Source organism: Laetiporus sulphureus (assembly GCF_001632365.1).
Source record: "Laetiporus sulphureus 93-53 unplaced genomic scaffold LAESUscaffold_55, whole genome shotgun sequence".
NCBI classification, from domain to species: Eukaryota; Fungi; Basidiomycota; class Agaricomycetes; order Polyporales; family Laetiporaceae; genus Laetiporus; species Laetiporus sulphureus.
Genome location: NW_024468564.1, coordinates 144,868 through 156,932, shown reverse-complemented (window position 1 = coordinate 156,932; position 12,065 = coordinate 144,868). Strand labels below are relative to the sequence as shown.

The following is a 12,065-nucleotide window of genomic DNA, read 5'->3' as shown; positions in this document are numbered from 1 at the left end:
CATCACAGAGGGGTCTTACCAGACACTCTCAGTGTGCTATATATCTAGTATCACCCTCACTTGTGATAGCGCCTCTCGCCTCGCCAGTAAGTCTCACTTTGCGACTAGCGACTCGGCCTCATCAGTGGGCACGTCGTACCGCCACAGCTCGTCGCTGTAGGCTCTCAGCCAGGAGACCCTTAAGGGGACTCCTTATTTTGGTTGTCTATCTTTGTCATTGGCGTGCCGTGACAGTAAGAAGCTCTATGACCATCGCATCTTGAATGTAATTATCGAAGTCGGTCGCGAGGATGGTCTTTTTGGTGCACAAGCAGTAAACATACTGAAATCAGACGAAATGAGAGAGTGTCCACCTTAATAATGTGCGGATCACATGTGATATACTTCATATATTTGTTTGTATGATAGGTCCGTGCTGTGCATAGAGCGGCCAGGCAAAGTCGCCTGTATATGAACGAGATCAATAAGCATGCTGAGTGGACAACATTGCAGCGCAATGGAATTGAGCGACTGAAGGCAATGAACGTAGCTTCATCCAAATCGAGACGAAGTTTCAAACATCTTTAAATCGACAAGTACAGCAGATCCATGGTGGACGCAGAAGTGGATTGGCCATAGCTTGTCTCAGTAAGCAAATGTTGCACACAGTGCTTCTTCTGTCCGATTCGACAACTCTGGGGGTTGCTCGCCAATATATCCATGATTCAGAGACTCCATCATCTTATCCATGACATTCAAGTTTCCAATACACTTGCCATCCCATCGAGGTGGTAAAATGGCGCCCGCACGTGCAGCGTCGCGTTCCACTCGCCAGTACCATAGATATAATGCGTGTTGCCAGAAACAATGGTGTGATAACTGCTGCAAGGAGTTAGTCTGTCCATGCGGGGCCGTAAACGGACAATCCACGCTTTAAGAGCTGCAAAGCGTAGAATGTGATGATAGGAAGGAGCAAGAGTAAGACTAAATTGCGGATGACGAACAGTATACCAGGTGGTAATCGATTGCGTGTTGGATGCAATGGCGGATGAAAGAAACCTGTGATGGACGACTTTGCTGTGCGGGGTCGCTATATAACGAGACATACATCGCGAGGCTCTCCGAGTCGGCAATGAACGGTTACTACCTGACTAAGGACACAAAACATCTTGGCGTTGGGACGCGTCACTTCGTTGCGACCCGACAACAGGGCGAGCGGTCAATATGCAGTGCGGGATCAAGCGCAAATTTCTCCGCATCGCCATCCGTCTAATCACGTTGCATTTTTGTGTACTGCAATGCTGTGAAAAGATCCGTAGTGTCCCATTCCGGAACGCGTGCGATCCACGCACGGGCCTGGAGCCAGGAGAAGGCCATCTCTGCGGTACAATCGGAGACGTTATAGCTGTATCGCTGTGGTGAGCCTCCTTGCGATCGAGGCCTGCGCCCAACATCAATGCATCACGCGTCAGGTTCCATTGTTACGGCACATACCGGCCTTGATGGGTCTCTCGGGCGAACTAAGGAAGCGAGAACGTCGACCTGATGAATGCATAATTCTTGAAGTAAACCAATCACTGCAGCTCTTTTGAAAGAAGCGCGGAAGACAACGTCTAGAACACGTTATCACGACGTTTGCCAAACCGCTCCATCATATTCTCCCACGCCCTAGTCACAGACCATGACCAAATTGTAGATGGAGTCGCATGCATTATATTGCCACAGTCATCTTCTCGGTATCTGGCATTTTTTTTGCTACCGTCGTGCCTGTTCGAGCCGAATTGCAGATAGATGTTATGTACGGGATGAGCGCAACTGACACTTACTCTGGGAAGCAAAGTTCTATTCATGTCGACGCTGTTCTTCTCCCTCCCGCACAGTTCCAGTATTGTCAATTCCCGCAGGATATTCATGAGCATTGATGTGGGTCAAGTCTATAGGAGCATAGTCCGCACACCGAGAGATACAGCTGCGGGCCTCTGGCCAAAGTCTTTAATCATGGTGTTGAGCAATGTTTGAGAAGCAACCTTGAGAGACTTGACAGAGTGATGAAGTAAAACCGTAGAGAGCACGACAGAGGCACCTGGACCTAAGGCATCACAGTTTGAGAAAAGAGGGAGCTAATCAAGCAGAGGACAATATGTACCTTTCATGAGAACACTATATCACATTTACCGCAGAGATCAAATAGGAGATCACATCGCTGTTGACGTAGTTGTTGCTTTGGTGGCATAGAGTTATCGAGTGATGAATCACAAAAATAGTACAACCCAAAGAACCGAGCCAGTTTGCGAGATACTGTTCAATCAATTGAGAAGTTGACTAGTTTTAAATATGTTGACCAGCCGCGTCGCCTATCTGATGATGTCCACAGGCTCGCCGACGCCGCTGGAGACATCGTCCTTTACAAGCGTCTGCTCAATAGTCTTCCCACCGAACCAGAAGTCTGACAAACACGCAAGGAGGGTCTCCATAGGAAGGGAGCAGAATAGGGCCAAGATTGAATATTGAGCTGCGGAGAGGATCACTGAGAGTGCACAAGGTGAGCGCCTGGTGCACCTGGTGAAAACCACGTGGCGCGTGGCTGGCGTATGCTGGGCGCCTGCCATTTGACCACCGCCATAAATCTTCATTTTCCTGCTGTTTCGTAAAAGATTCTGTTAACATTTGAAAGAGTCCATATAGTGTGCGCTGACAGACTTGGCACGGACAAACTGCTTTGCGCCTATGGGTCCGCACCTCTTTGTACTAGTAGCATCCGCAAACGAAGTCAATGTGCGTTCTAACTAAAGATGGCTGCCAGGTTAGCCTATATTCTCACATTTTACCGGATATTGACAGTGTCGAGGTTAAAGCGTGAACGTTTCAGGCTTCCGTTGACGAGACTCAATCAAGACGCGAAATTGACGATGAGGTGTGAACTATTGATGTCGTCTATCAAAAACTGCTGACTTACAGAGGAAGTGCTCGTATCAAACCTGGCCTCAGCAAGCCCAGCGATACTCTCTTGGAGGCGTCGCTCGCGATTTTAACTATCTCACGTAGGCAGAACATCGCCGCCCTCCTACCCCCAAACTATGGTATTGCTTTACTGTCGCATTCACTGACCTGCGAGCCGCTCATCTTTCAGAAGCTGCGTACTGTTCTTGAAGCCTTCCTAGCACGAATCGTTACTGCTTGAGTCACTTATTCAGCCCGGCAGCTCGCCTTCGATCAGATTACGATAATTACTAGTAAGTAATCGCTACAAGTCCACTAATGGCACAACAACTTGTTCTCTGTGTAAACTAGACTTTTGCTTAACTTTGGGCAACACCGGCACGTAGCGGGTTTTCTGTACTTCGAGTCCCTTATTACCGAAGTAACGCCCGCTCTCAAAGCTCCAGCAATCGTTGGCCCTCAGCCAATTTGCTAGGCCGAGGACGTATTCATCTACCTGCTCGTCTATCTGTTCTCCCCAAGAAGGAATCCTCTTCAATCCGTCGATGAAAGCAGCCTCAACCTTTTCATGATATTGCACCGCCCATGCCATTGCGCCGTAGAGGTCGACGTTGAACTGACGCATCACGATGGTCAGGATGTTATGACGATCGTCCCCAACTGATTGTTCCTTATTATAGGAGACAATATCCTGAAAGAAAGAATGTTTGTAAGTCTCCAATGAACAGGCCGACGGTCACTCACGTTGTCTAGTACCAGGAGATCAGTGATATAAGTGGCGAGCCCAACCATGGTGGGATGGTAGAATGCCTCGTCGGGTATCTCCATCGCGAGTTCGATAAGGCAGAACGACGGACGAGAACCGATATTCTCTCGTCGATTCTTCAGGTACGCTTCAACCGTGCTGATTGTGTCTTGCTCACGATCGACCGCTTGTACAACGACCGAGTTGAGATATGCGGTGAAGCTCTCGATGAAATGGCGTTGTGAGGTCAGGCTCGCCGTCTTGATTGCCAATTCCCAAAACCTGTGTCGCCAGTCAGAAAGCGCTACACTGGTTATGTCAGACTTACTGTCTCGCGATCTCCCCAAGAACAACCTCTCCTTCTGGACGCGGGTCATGCGGGTGGTTTAGTGCGTCAATGATGACGTCCACCATCTCTCGGCAAGTTTTTGCATCCTCGACGTCCGTGTACTCATCGATGACAAAGAATAGATTCATCAAATCGCATCCTGTTCGCAGATGTTCTGCGATAACACAACATTTATTCAACGCTGCCGTCGACATTTGTTATTTCTGCTCACCTCTGCTGAGCGATGGATATGCAAGAGCCGCGAGACGCCCTACGATCGGTCAATGTAACGAACAGTCTGTGCAGCTTCCGTGTTCTACTCACCAAAATCGCATCTATCGAAGGCATACTGCGATGCTGGGCTGAATGCTTTGAAACTACGGAGCCATGCGCTCGATTCTGCCGCTACCTCCTCATAACAAGGATTGATGCGCCGAGGCCACGGCCAAGCGGCCATGGTTTCTGGTAAGTGTAGCATCTTTGAGCCGGATAGCGAGGGCATGGTCCACGAAACGGTACAGTGAAGCGAAGATGTAGTGGCCTGCAGGACTTAGGACTATTTGGGTGTTGCAGCGAAAACTGCAGTTGCTTTGCTTTTTATATACCAAGAGGCGTTACGCGCTATGTGGTCCCTCATCCCTCGACACGTCGTACGGGAGTACGCAAAGTTACCGGGTAAACGACTGAGACATTCCGTCCACCTCCCTCCTACCCGAGATCAGGTCGTTTTACCAAACGCACAGCAATTATACGGCGCCTTGAGTAGTGGATGAACCAAATTCGGCTAGGTGTCCCGCGCTACGGACGACACGGAAAGCATCCAGTGATGTAATGATTCCGCCCCCCCGTTGAGCGGATTCACGACGATGGCAGCGTGTGAAGTAGGCCCTCCCTTTTGGACGTTCTGTAGCTTCTAATGTTTTGCCTTGGCAGCCGAGCGAGCTGATCAATAAGGCCTGATTGTAGGACGAGGGCGAGACCCTCCCACTTTCCATTGAGTGGCTGAGAAATTACCAATGACGTTCGTTGCTGAAACTACTGCTGCGCGCTATGTGAAACATGGCGCTGTTTTGTCCGAATGCTGGCTGTTTTTGACTGATGCGAGCTCCTTTGGCAAGTGTTTGGTTTCGGCGCCGGACATGTAGCGGAGAGACGCTGATGATGCCATGGAAGCCGAGTGAGGTCGTTACTTGGAGTCGGTCGTTGGGCTTGTTCTGCGCTCTAAGCCGCGGTGGCGTAGGACCCGTGAAGGATGTTCATCACCACAATCAGCATTTGAAGGAGCATGGGAGTCCTATAATGCTCATTATGCCCTTTCATCAATTGACGCCATAATGTTAACGCGTGCATTACGTCATTGTTGTAAGACTCAGCGGACGACGATTCGGTACCGCTTCATGTATCAACCGTGACGCGGCGGATGACTTATGTAACACATGGCATGCGACTCATAATGCAGCTCCGAGATGTTGCAGATGCTCAGGTCACTTGTACATCGTTCCGGGACATCCGACTTCACTGTGCGAGTAGTGTCCGATCAGATGTCCGATAGCTTTCATTTTGCATTTGTCCTTGTCTCTAATTACGTTCAATGCTGGGGCACGGAGTTCTGTCTGACTGTTGTCCAATTAGGCGACATGTCAAGGCGGCATCTGTTTCATCATTTATACTGAAGTAAATAGGTAACTATACGGGTCATGCTACCCTACGTGCTTTTCTCAACCCATTTAGGTGTATTGGCGACTGCTCTGCAGATGTCAACGTCAACGGAGGTACAGAGAGCCGTGCTAGCTAAGCGCGAGCAGAATTGGTTTTGAACGGGAGATACGCTTGTCTAAGGACTCGATTTTCCGAATATTCCTCCCCCCGGGAGGAGCGGAGATCACGGGAAATCAAGATTGATCTCTGGCAGATGCGATATTTCCATCCTCTGGGAGCTCTAATCGCCAAATAATGGAGACAGAGCCCGGCGTGATAAGAATTCCAGCCAAAACTAGGCCAAATCCCCGATCTAAATCCCACGTCTGAATCTCCGCGAATGTTAGTTCATTCCTTCGTGAGTAAGTTGCATACCTCGTGTCAGATTGTGACGGCAATGCAATCTTCGTTTCATATCGGATCAACACCATCGCTAAAAATTAAGCAATAGCATCAAAGCTTCAAGCACCGAGGACGAAGAGATAATGGAACAAACAAGATCATGATATGAGCGCTTAGTCCACATCGAATTCATGGTGCGACTGGCCACGCCAAAACGATAGTGTCTTGCATCTTGCATTTTGAGACCACAAATTCCCCGGCATGGACTCTCTGGACGCACCATTAAAAATACCTTAGCACAATGAGGCAGAGATGCCTCGCATCATCCAAAATACCGTGATGCATGATGTGTCTCACCTGTACAGATGAGCCTCCTTCAGCTTGCACCTCTCTCCTTTTGTCTAGTCGTGTGTTGATCTCCGGTCACCTTGAAGCGATTCATGCCTCTTGTACCGTCCTTGACAGCATCTCCACGAATAAATGAAGCAAATTTCCACCCTTGCGAGGATTCCATCGTGACCTTGTCCCTCGAATCGTAGGACTCGTGACGGCATGTCGAAGGACGAGATGCGTGACGTCGCGACAAACGCATCTTGTCATGCGAGCCCCATCTCCTCCCGCTCGAATCCACCAGCTTGTATACAATGTCATTCATCCCGTTCCATTTCATCGTGTCTGCCCGCGCTTCCCTCATCCCTCAATGGCAGACATCCCACCAGTTTTGTTCTTCGAGCTGCCCGGCGCTCTCCTCTGCCACCCTCCAGTTGCTGCCCACCGTGCAGTTGACGTTGAACTCCGAGGAGATCGAACCCGGTGACGTCATCGATTCATCCCTCCTCCACCATGGGTCCGCGGATTCACCGAGCGATCCCCCCGTCTGATCACCGTACGCGGTCCGATTCTCGCCCAGTTGCGCCTCCCTCGGACAGGCCTGATTTCGCCGGCACCACCGTAGCGAGACCTGCCACAGGACCCTTCCACCCGGCGCGATCCTATCACGGCCGTTCGGTCGAACCGACAGACGCGCGCCCGTTCGTGGACGCTACTCGGAAAGGGAAGGCGCGGGCCCCGAACATCACTCCTCGCCAATGCCGGCAGACCCATCCCGGCATCCGTCTCCTGATCGGGGTGCCTCAGACGAGCTCGATCCTAGTGGTGCCGTAGATACTCTTGACGGCGACGTCCACGCTCGGCTGGCGTCCCTGTCTTCATCCGCAGGAGACGTGTACCGACAGAACCTTTGCAAGCTGAACGAGGCCTTCCTGGAGCAATCCGCCGATTCACTGTGGCCGCTCCCTCCGGTCGGGTCTTCTTCGCTGGCTCCAGGTACGTGTTAACTCGTGTTCCCGCCTCTGTGCGCATTCGCGCCTCCCATATGTTTCCGTGCGCATTCGCGCCTCCTGCGTGCCGCGTTCTGCTGCGCGCATCCGTTCCTTGTGCCTCTGTGCCCCATATCTCTCGTGCCCTCGCACCTCCTTGCCTCTCTCGCGCGATCGCGCCATCTCGTTTTCTTCGCGCCTACGCTCCCCGCCTACTCGCACTCTCGCGCTTCCCGTTACTTCCTAACGCGGCCTGCCGCCGCATGATCGCGCACTCTATTGTGCCCTCACCCTCATCTACACCTGCCCCTCTGGGCCTTCTTTTCTACCTGCCTCTCTCCTCTCCTGCCTTACTCTTCAGCGACAGCGTCAGGCCATATCTAGTCCTCCGCCCTCCCGCGTTACCCCGGCTGCGCCCTGTGGGCCTCGCGTACCGTCGCCGCACGGTTTCCCTGATATGCCGACGGAACTTGACCCTGACCGTCTCGTGGATTTTCCAGGCGTGATTGTCGGATCAGAACGGCTGACACTGGTGCTGCGATGGAAGGTTTCAGACGTCTGCATCGAACGGTGTCGTTGACAACCATTGTGATTTCCAGGAAGTCTTCCTTCCGAATCGGGGTGTACCCATTCATTCCGTGAGACATGCTCCTACATCGCATTTTTCATCACTAAGCGATCATCATACTGCCCGACGGGATCCTGAATCCGTTGAAATGGCCATCTTCGATGGCACGGCGAAGGCACGCCTCCGAGATCGTCCCAGCTTCGTGAGAGGGATATGACACATCGCCTTAGCAACCGGAGTCGCTATGACCAGCGGTCGGACTTGTCGAGGCACAAAGTGAACAAGACATCGCCACACTGAATACCTTCGTCGCGGAATTTCGGAGGTATAGCGGTCTTGAAGCATCAGAGGATACTGGCAGTGTCTCTTCCTACGATGGTGTCTAGTTCTGCTTGCGCTTTGCCTTATCAATTTGGGCAGAAGGCCACGAGCTTTTGCCTTCAGGTTGTTTTTCTAGGTCCAAAAATTCAGTTCTGTCGCATACATTTCTAGTCTTGACACTCCTCAAACATTAGTGGCCATTAGCGGATATAGTGCGAAAGAAAGATTGAGCTTCGTTTGTCCAGCCAATCAAGCCGAGCACACCCATCGCTGACTTTTCCGAGCTGCATCAAACAAAAGATTTTAGCTACAGCATGAAGGCGTATCGAAGAAATAGATACATAGAGAGGTCTATTTACTATGAAATTTATGTTTTACCGCCAGCGCGGAATCACCGCTGTCAACAGAGTAGATGGTGAGATGGGCTAGATAGACTACGATGCAGCAGAATGCTTAGCTTCTCGCTCTATGTTCGTCGTCCTTTATTAAGCCCATTGGGGTCGCAGAATGTGATCATAATTCCAACCGCAATTTGTGGCCTGTCAAATGACACTAACATTGGCGGTGGAGGAGACTGCCAGGGGGACTCCGGGAGGGTATCGGCGCAGAGACGTATGGCCCAACGTGTAGCTTTGCGAGGAGCTCTTCCAGACCATCATACACAGCCTCGACCGCATCAATCTCCATTATTCTCTGATACATCCTGGAGAGACCCATGTTCTCCGCATACCACGCTGGCAGGATCAGCTTTCACGCAGCTTGCCACTTAAAGGTCCACAAGACAAGCGTCCACCCCCATCTGGACGGCTGCATCGTACGCCATATGGTAACCAATCACGGATACTAGGTTCAGATATTCGGGAAGGGACGAAGTGGTTGTATCCTGTACTATGATACCCGCCCGTCGGGCTAGCAGTCCTTGAAGTTCATCGAACGTGCCACGTTCATGCTGGGTGAGTATACCATCGGCGTTGGCTGTATCTGGCACAGCGCATCGTCCAAGCAGGAGTTCAGTAGCAAGCCCTGTCCTCAGTAGTGAATCCTCGTTAGGCATGCCTACGAGGGTTACATACTCACGGATCGAGATTACGACCATGTCTCCTTCCGCAATTGCACCGCCGCGCAACTCCGCCTATAGATAAACAATCGGCGGCGGCCATGAAAAAAAGTTCGCACTTTACTTGTGCTTCTTATCGCCTTAAGCTGCTTATACAAGCGAGTAAGACGTCAATAAGTCGCCATTCAATCGCGGATAAGAAGATTACATTTCTTGTGCTTACGGACTCGCCTACGAATGACATTGCATGTGTCCACATATGCGGGGGAGGCTCTTGCTCAGCGGATGTCAATAAATACAGTATGAATTGAACGAATTACGAGACCGCGCAGTGTAACAAGCAAGGAGAAATAGATATATGATCACTGAGAAAAAGGAAGAATACTCACGCCGTATGAGCCTATGCCGCAATTCGACTAGCTTCCTATGAGCAAAGCGATACCGGAGGTTTTTGCAGTCACCATTCAGTGGCAGCGGACCTTCGCACCACTCGTGGCAGTCTGTGGCCACTTTCTGTTCTGGTATTGATTGATATTGAGCGTGACACGAACGTGATTGATCGACGTGACAGTGTGTGATCCAAGCCGTGACGCATACCGTTTCCGGAGCGCCAGAACTTGAATGCGTTGGAACATTTTGACAAACTCAATTAATGGCTGTCTAACTCAGAATCCAGATGTGTCCTGCATTTTGTCAAACTTTCACGCCCTCATTATCATCTGCGACTAGAGCGGAAGACTGAAACTTTGACCATGTACGGCCGAATGAATTGCCGCGCCGGAAGGTGCAGTGTCACTTTCATCATTTTCTTGTTCGTCCTTCAAGTTCCCGAAAGCTGGGCGGCTCACTCATTCGTACTAGGATCCACAATTTTACTACTCTGTGATAGTCTCGCTACCCGCCATACAAAGTTTTTCGTCCACAAAGAGGATCTGTCGTTTTCTGCATGCGCGGTCTGGTCGCATATGAAACATGAATTTCTCTCCAGCGATACTTTGTCTCGAGTTACATATGCTCTTACTCAAAGGGTCGAAGACAGAGATGAACCAGTGGACTTGGCGAGGGCTCTTTGCCACAGTCTACGCACTGCTCCCCAGTATCTCTCCGGGTCACTGCGCATGTGACACATGACCGGTATTGGCGAACTTCTGTACCGCTATGTCAAATTCCTTTGACTCCGCCTCGGAGCTGTGTACAGTGACGTTCGGCGCGAGAGTGATCTTGTCGTGGTCGGAGTAGACATACAGCCCCGGTGTGGAGCTCACGTCGGCAGGATCAGTGAGCGAAGGCAGCGCATCGGCGCTGTTAAAGGTTGCGCGGAGCCCCGTGAAGATGGGCGGGTGCCCGCAAAGGCTGTTCACCACGTAGAAGAATGCATAGACGAGGGCGATGGGAGGGATCATGAGGAGATGAAGGATTGGGTTCGAAGGAGCCATTAACCTGATTGAGGATTAAAGTCCATTGTTGCCAGTTGTTGAGTCTAGGACTAACGCGGTAGGTATGTGACGCGCTGCTATGTTTGTCATGGCAGGCGGTGGCAGCTTGGTGAGCGCCTTACGGAGCTTTATGTACTGGAGGCCTCCCCCTTCGATAGATGTGAGTGTAATTCCACGTTATAGTTTCAGACTGACCATTCGAAAGGATATGCAGGAGCACACCCCTGAAATCAGATACGACAGCCTCTTCAAGGATTATGCGAGCCACGGGCATCAATAACGCTTCCTATTATCTACCGAGAACAATTTTGGACGTGAGAAACACCGTCTGCAAATGTTCGACGTATTTCGTCAAATGAGTGAGTCTTGCATCCATTGCGAAGGAATCGACCGTCAATGAACGACTCTCGCCAGTTCAAAAGGTATCACGCCGTACTCCAACCGAATAGAATAATCAGTTTGGTGATGCAAGGAAAGCAGATAAGCGAATCATTGCAAGACATTTTATAGATCCGTGACTTACGATGGATGCATAGACACGATATGATCCGTTGCGCTTTGTCTAGCCGCGTAACATGCGACGTGCGAATTGAGCTCGATGAACGCGGATTATGCATTGGCCGTATCGTTTGGATTTTGCGGCGACATACGGGAACTGCCTCAGCTGCTGCTATGCGGATTGTGGGACGATGTTTGTGTCTGGTCGCTGTGCCTGGCGTTAAATCCCGAAAAGACGGGTCCTCAAATTTCACACAAGGTTCGTACTAGCAGCGACGCACCACGCGTATGAGACGTTTCGTCATGAGTGGTTCAACTGCCTCAAGAGTCAAAGATTGGGCTCTTTGATAATGAATCCCAAAAGGCCCGCAAGTGATTGTTTCAGATCAATATCTCTTGATGTATCCCGACGCCTACCCGTCGGTTTCGGCCATACCATTTCACGATAGGCACATTACGTCTAATCTGGAATATCACACAGGTTCACAAGACGACAAGTACGATTCTTACGACTTTCTGTCGTTCTCGGTGCAGCGACGCTAATCATCACTGTTACCGACACATCCTCATTGACATGGGATATTTCTTCTAGCATCGATTGAGTGGCGTCGCCATTTCACACCCAGCTTATTCTTACGGAGCCAATTGCAATGTGATCTGCACTGAAGGGAGCTGTGCATCAATCGGCTGAGTTCAATCACGAACTTGAAACATATTCCCTTGGCCATCTACTGCATGTTGCGGCGTGGCGATTTTCCGATTACATGTTCCCTACATGCTGAAGCCTGTTTCATCGGTCATACATTCGAACCTGACCTCCCACTTTCCCCTTCT

At 50.7% G+C, this 12,065-nt stretch overlaps 6 protein-coding genes across 6 annotated transcripts; 2 read left to right on the top strand and 4 right to left on the bottom strand.

Moving 5' to 3' along the window:
• Positions 1 to 3,223: 3,223 nt before the first annotated feature.
• Positions 3,224 to 4,470, bottom strand: LAESUDRAFT_739029 (terpenoid synthase; the record flags this gene model as incomplete). Its single annotated transcript, XM_040910963.1, has 4 exons — positions 3,224 to 3,610; positions 3,664 to 3,946; positions 3,993 to 4,167; positions 4,317 to 4,470. 4 exons carry the CDS (start codon positions 4,468 to 4,470, stop codon positions 3,224 to 3,226), a joined length of 999 nt encoding a protein of 332 aa, XP_040759563.1.
• A 2,309-nt stretch (positions 4,471 to 6,779) lies between these two features.
• LAESUDRAFT_451582 (uncharacterized protein) lies at positions 6,780 to 7,301 on the top strand. The gene has a single exon (XM_040902522.1). It carries the CDS (start codon positions 6,876 to 6,878, stop codon positions 7,194 to 7,196), a length of 321 nt encoding a protein of 106 aa, XP_040759562.1. The 5' UTR covers positions 6,780 to 6,875; the 3' UTR covers positions 7,197 to 7,301.
• Positions 7,302 to 7,609: 308 nt separating this feature from the next.
• LAESUDRAFT_730897 (uncharacterized protein) lies at positions 7,610 to 7,896 on the top strand. Its single transcript, XM_040909924.1, has one exon. The coding sequence runs from the start codon at positions 7,615 to 7,617 to the stop codon at positions 7,855 to 7,857; it is 243 nt and encodes an 80-aa protein (XP_040759561.1). The 5' UTR covers positions 7,610 to 7,614; the 3' UTR covers positions 7,858 to 7,896.
• An 896-nt stretch (positions 7,897 to 8,792) lies between these two features.
• LAESUDRAFT_663256 (uncharacterized protein) lies at positions 8,793 to 8,978 on the bottom strand (the record flags this gene model as incomplete). Its single annotated transcript, XM_040905046.1, has 1 exon — positions 8,793 to 8,978. A coding segment is annotated over one exon (186 nt), but the record flags the coding sequence as incomplete, so codon positions are not given.
• Positions 8,907 to 9,714, bottom strand: LAESUDRAFT_730896 (uncharacterized protein). The gene is made up of 5 exons (XM_040909923.1): positions 9,687 to 9,714; positions 9,506 to 9,570; positions 9,422 to 9,446; positions 9,318 to 9,372; positions 8,907 to 9,263 (listed from the first exon to the last, which is right to left on the bottom strand). Exons 4-5 carry the CDS (start codon positions 9,334 to 9,336, stop codon positions 9,007 to 9,009), a joined length of 276 nt encoding a protein of 91 aa, XP_040759559.1. The 5' UTR covers positions 9,337 to 9,372; positions 9,422 to 9,446; positions 9,506 to 9,570; positions 9,687 to 9,714; the 3' UTR covers positions 8,907 to 9,006.
• Positions 9,715 to 10,318: 604 nt separating this feature from the next.
• LAESUDRAFT_739028 (uncharacterized protein) lies at positions 10,319 to 11,007 on the bottom strand (the record flags this gene model as incomplete). Its single annotated transcript, XM_040910962.1, has 4 exons — positions 10,319 to 10,399; positions 10,425 to 10,737; positions 10,789 to 10,882; positions 10,929 to 11,007. 4 exons carry the CDS (start codon positions 11,005 to 11,007, stop codon positions 10,319 to 10,321), a joined length of 567 nt encoding a protein of 188 aa, XP_040759558.1.
• Between the last annotated feature and the right edge of the window lie 1,058 nt (positions 11,008 to 12,065).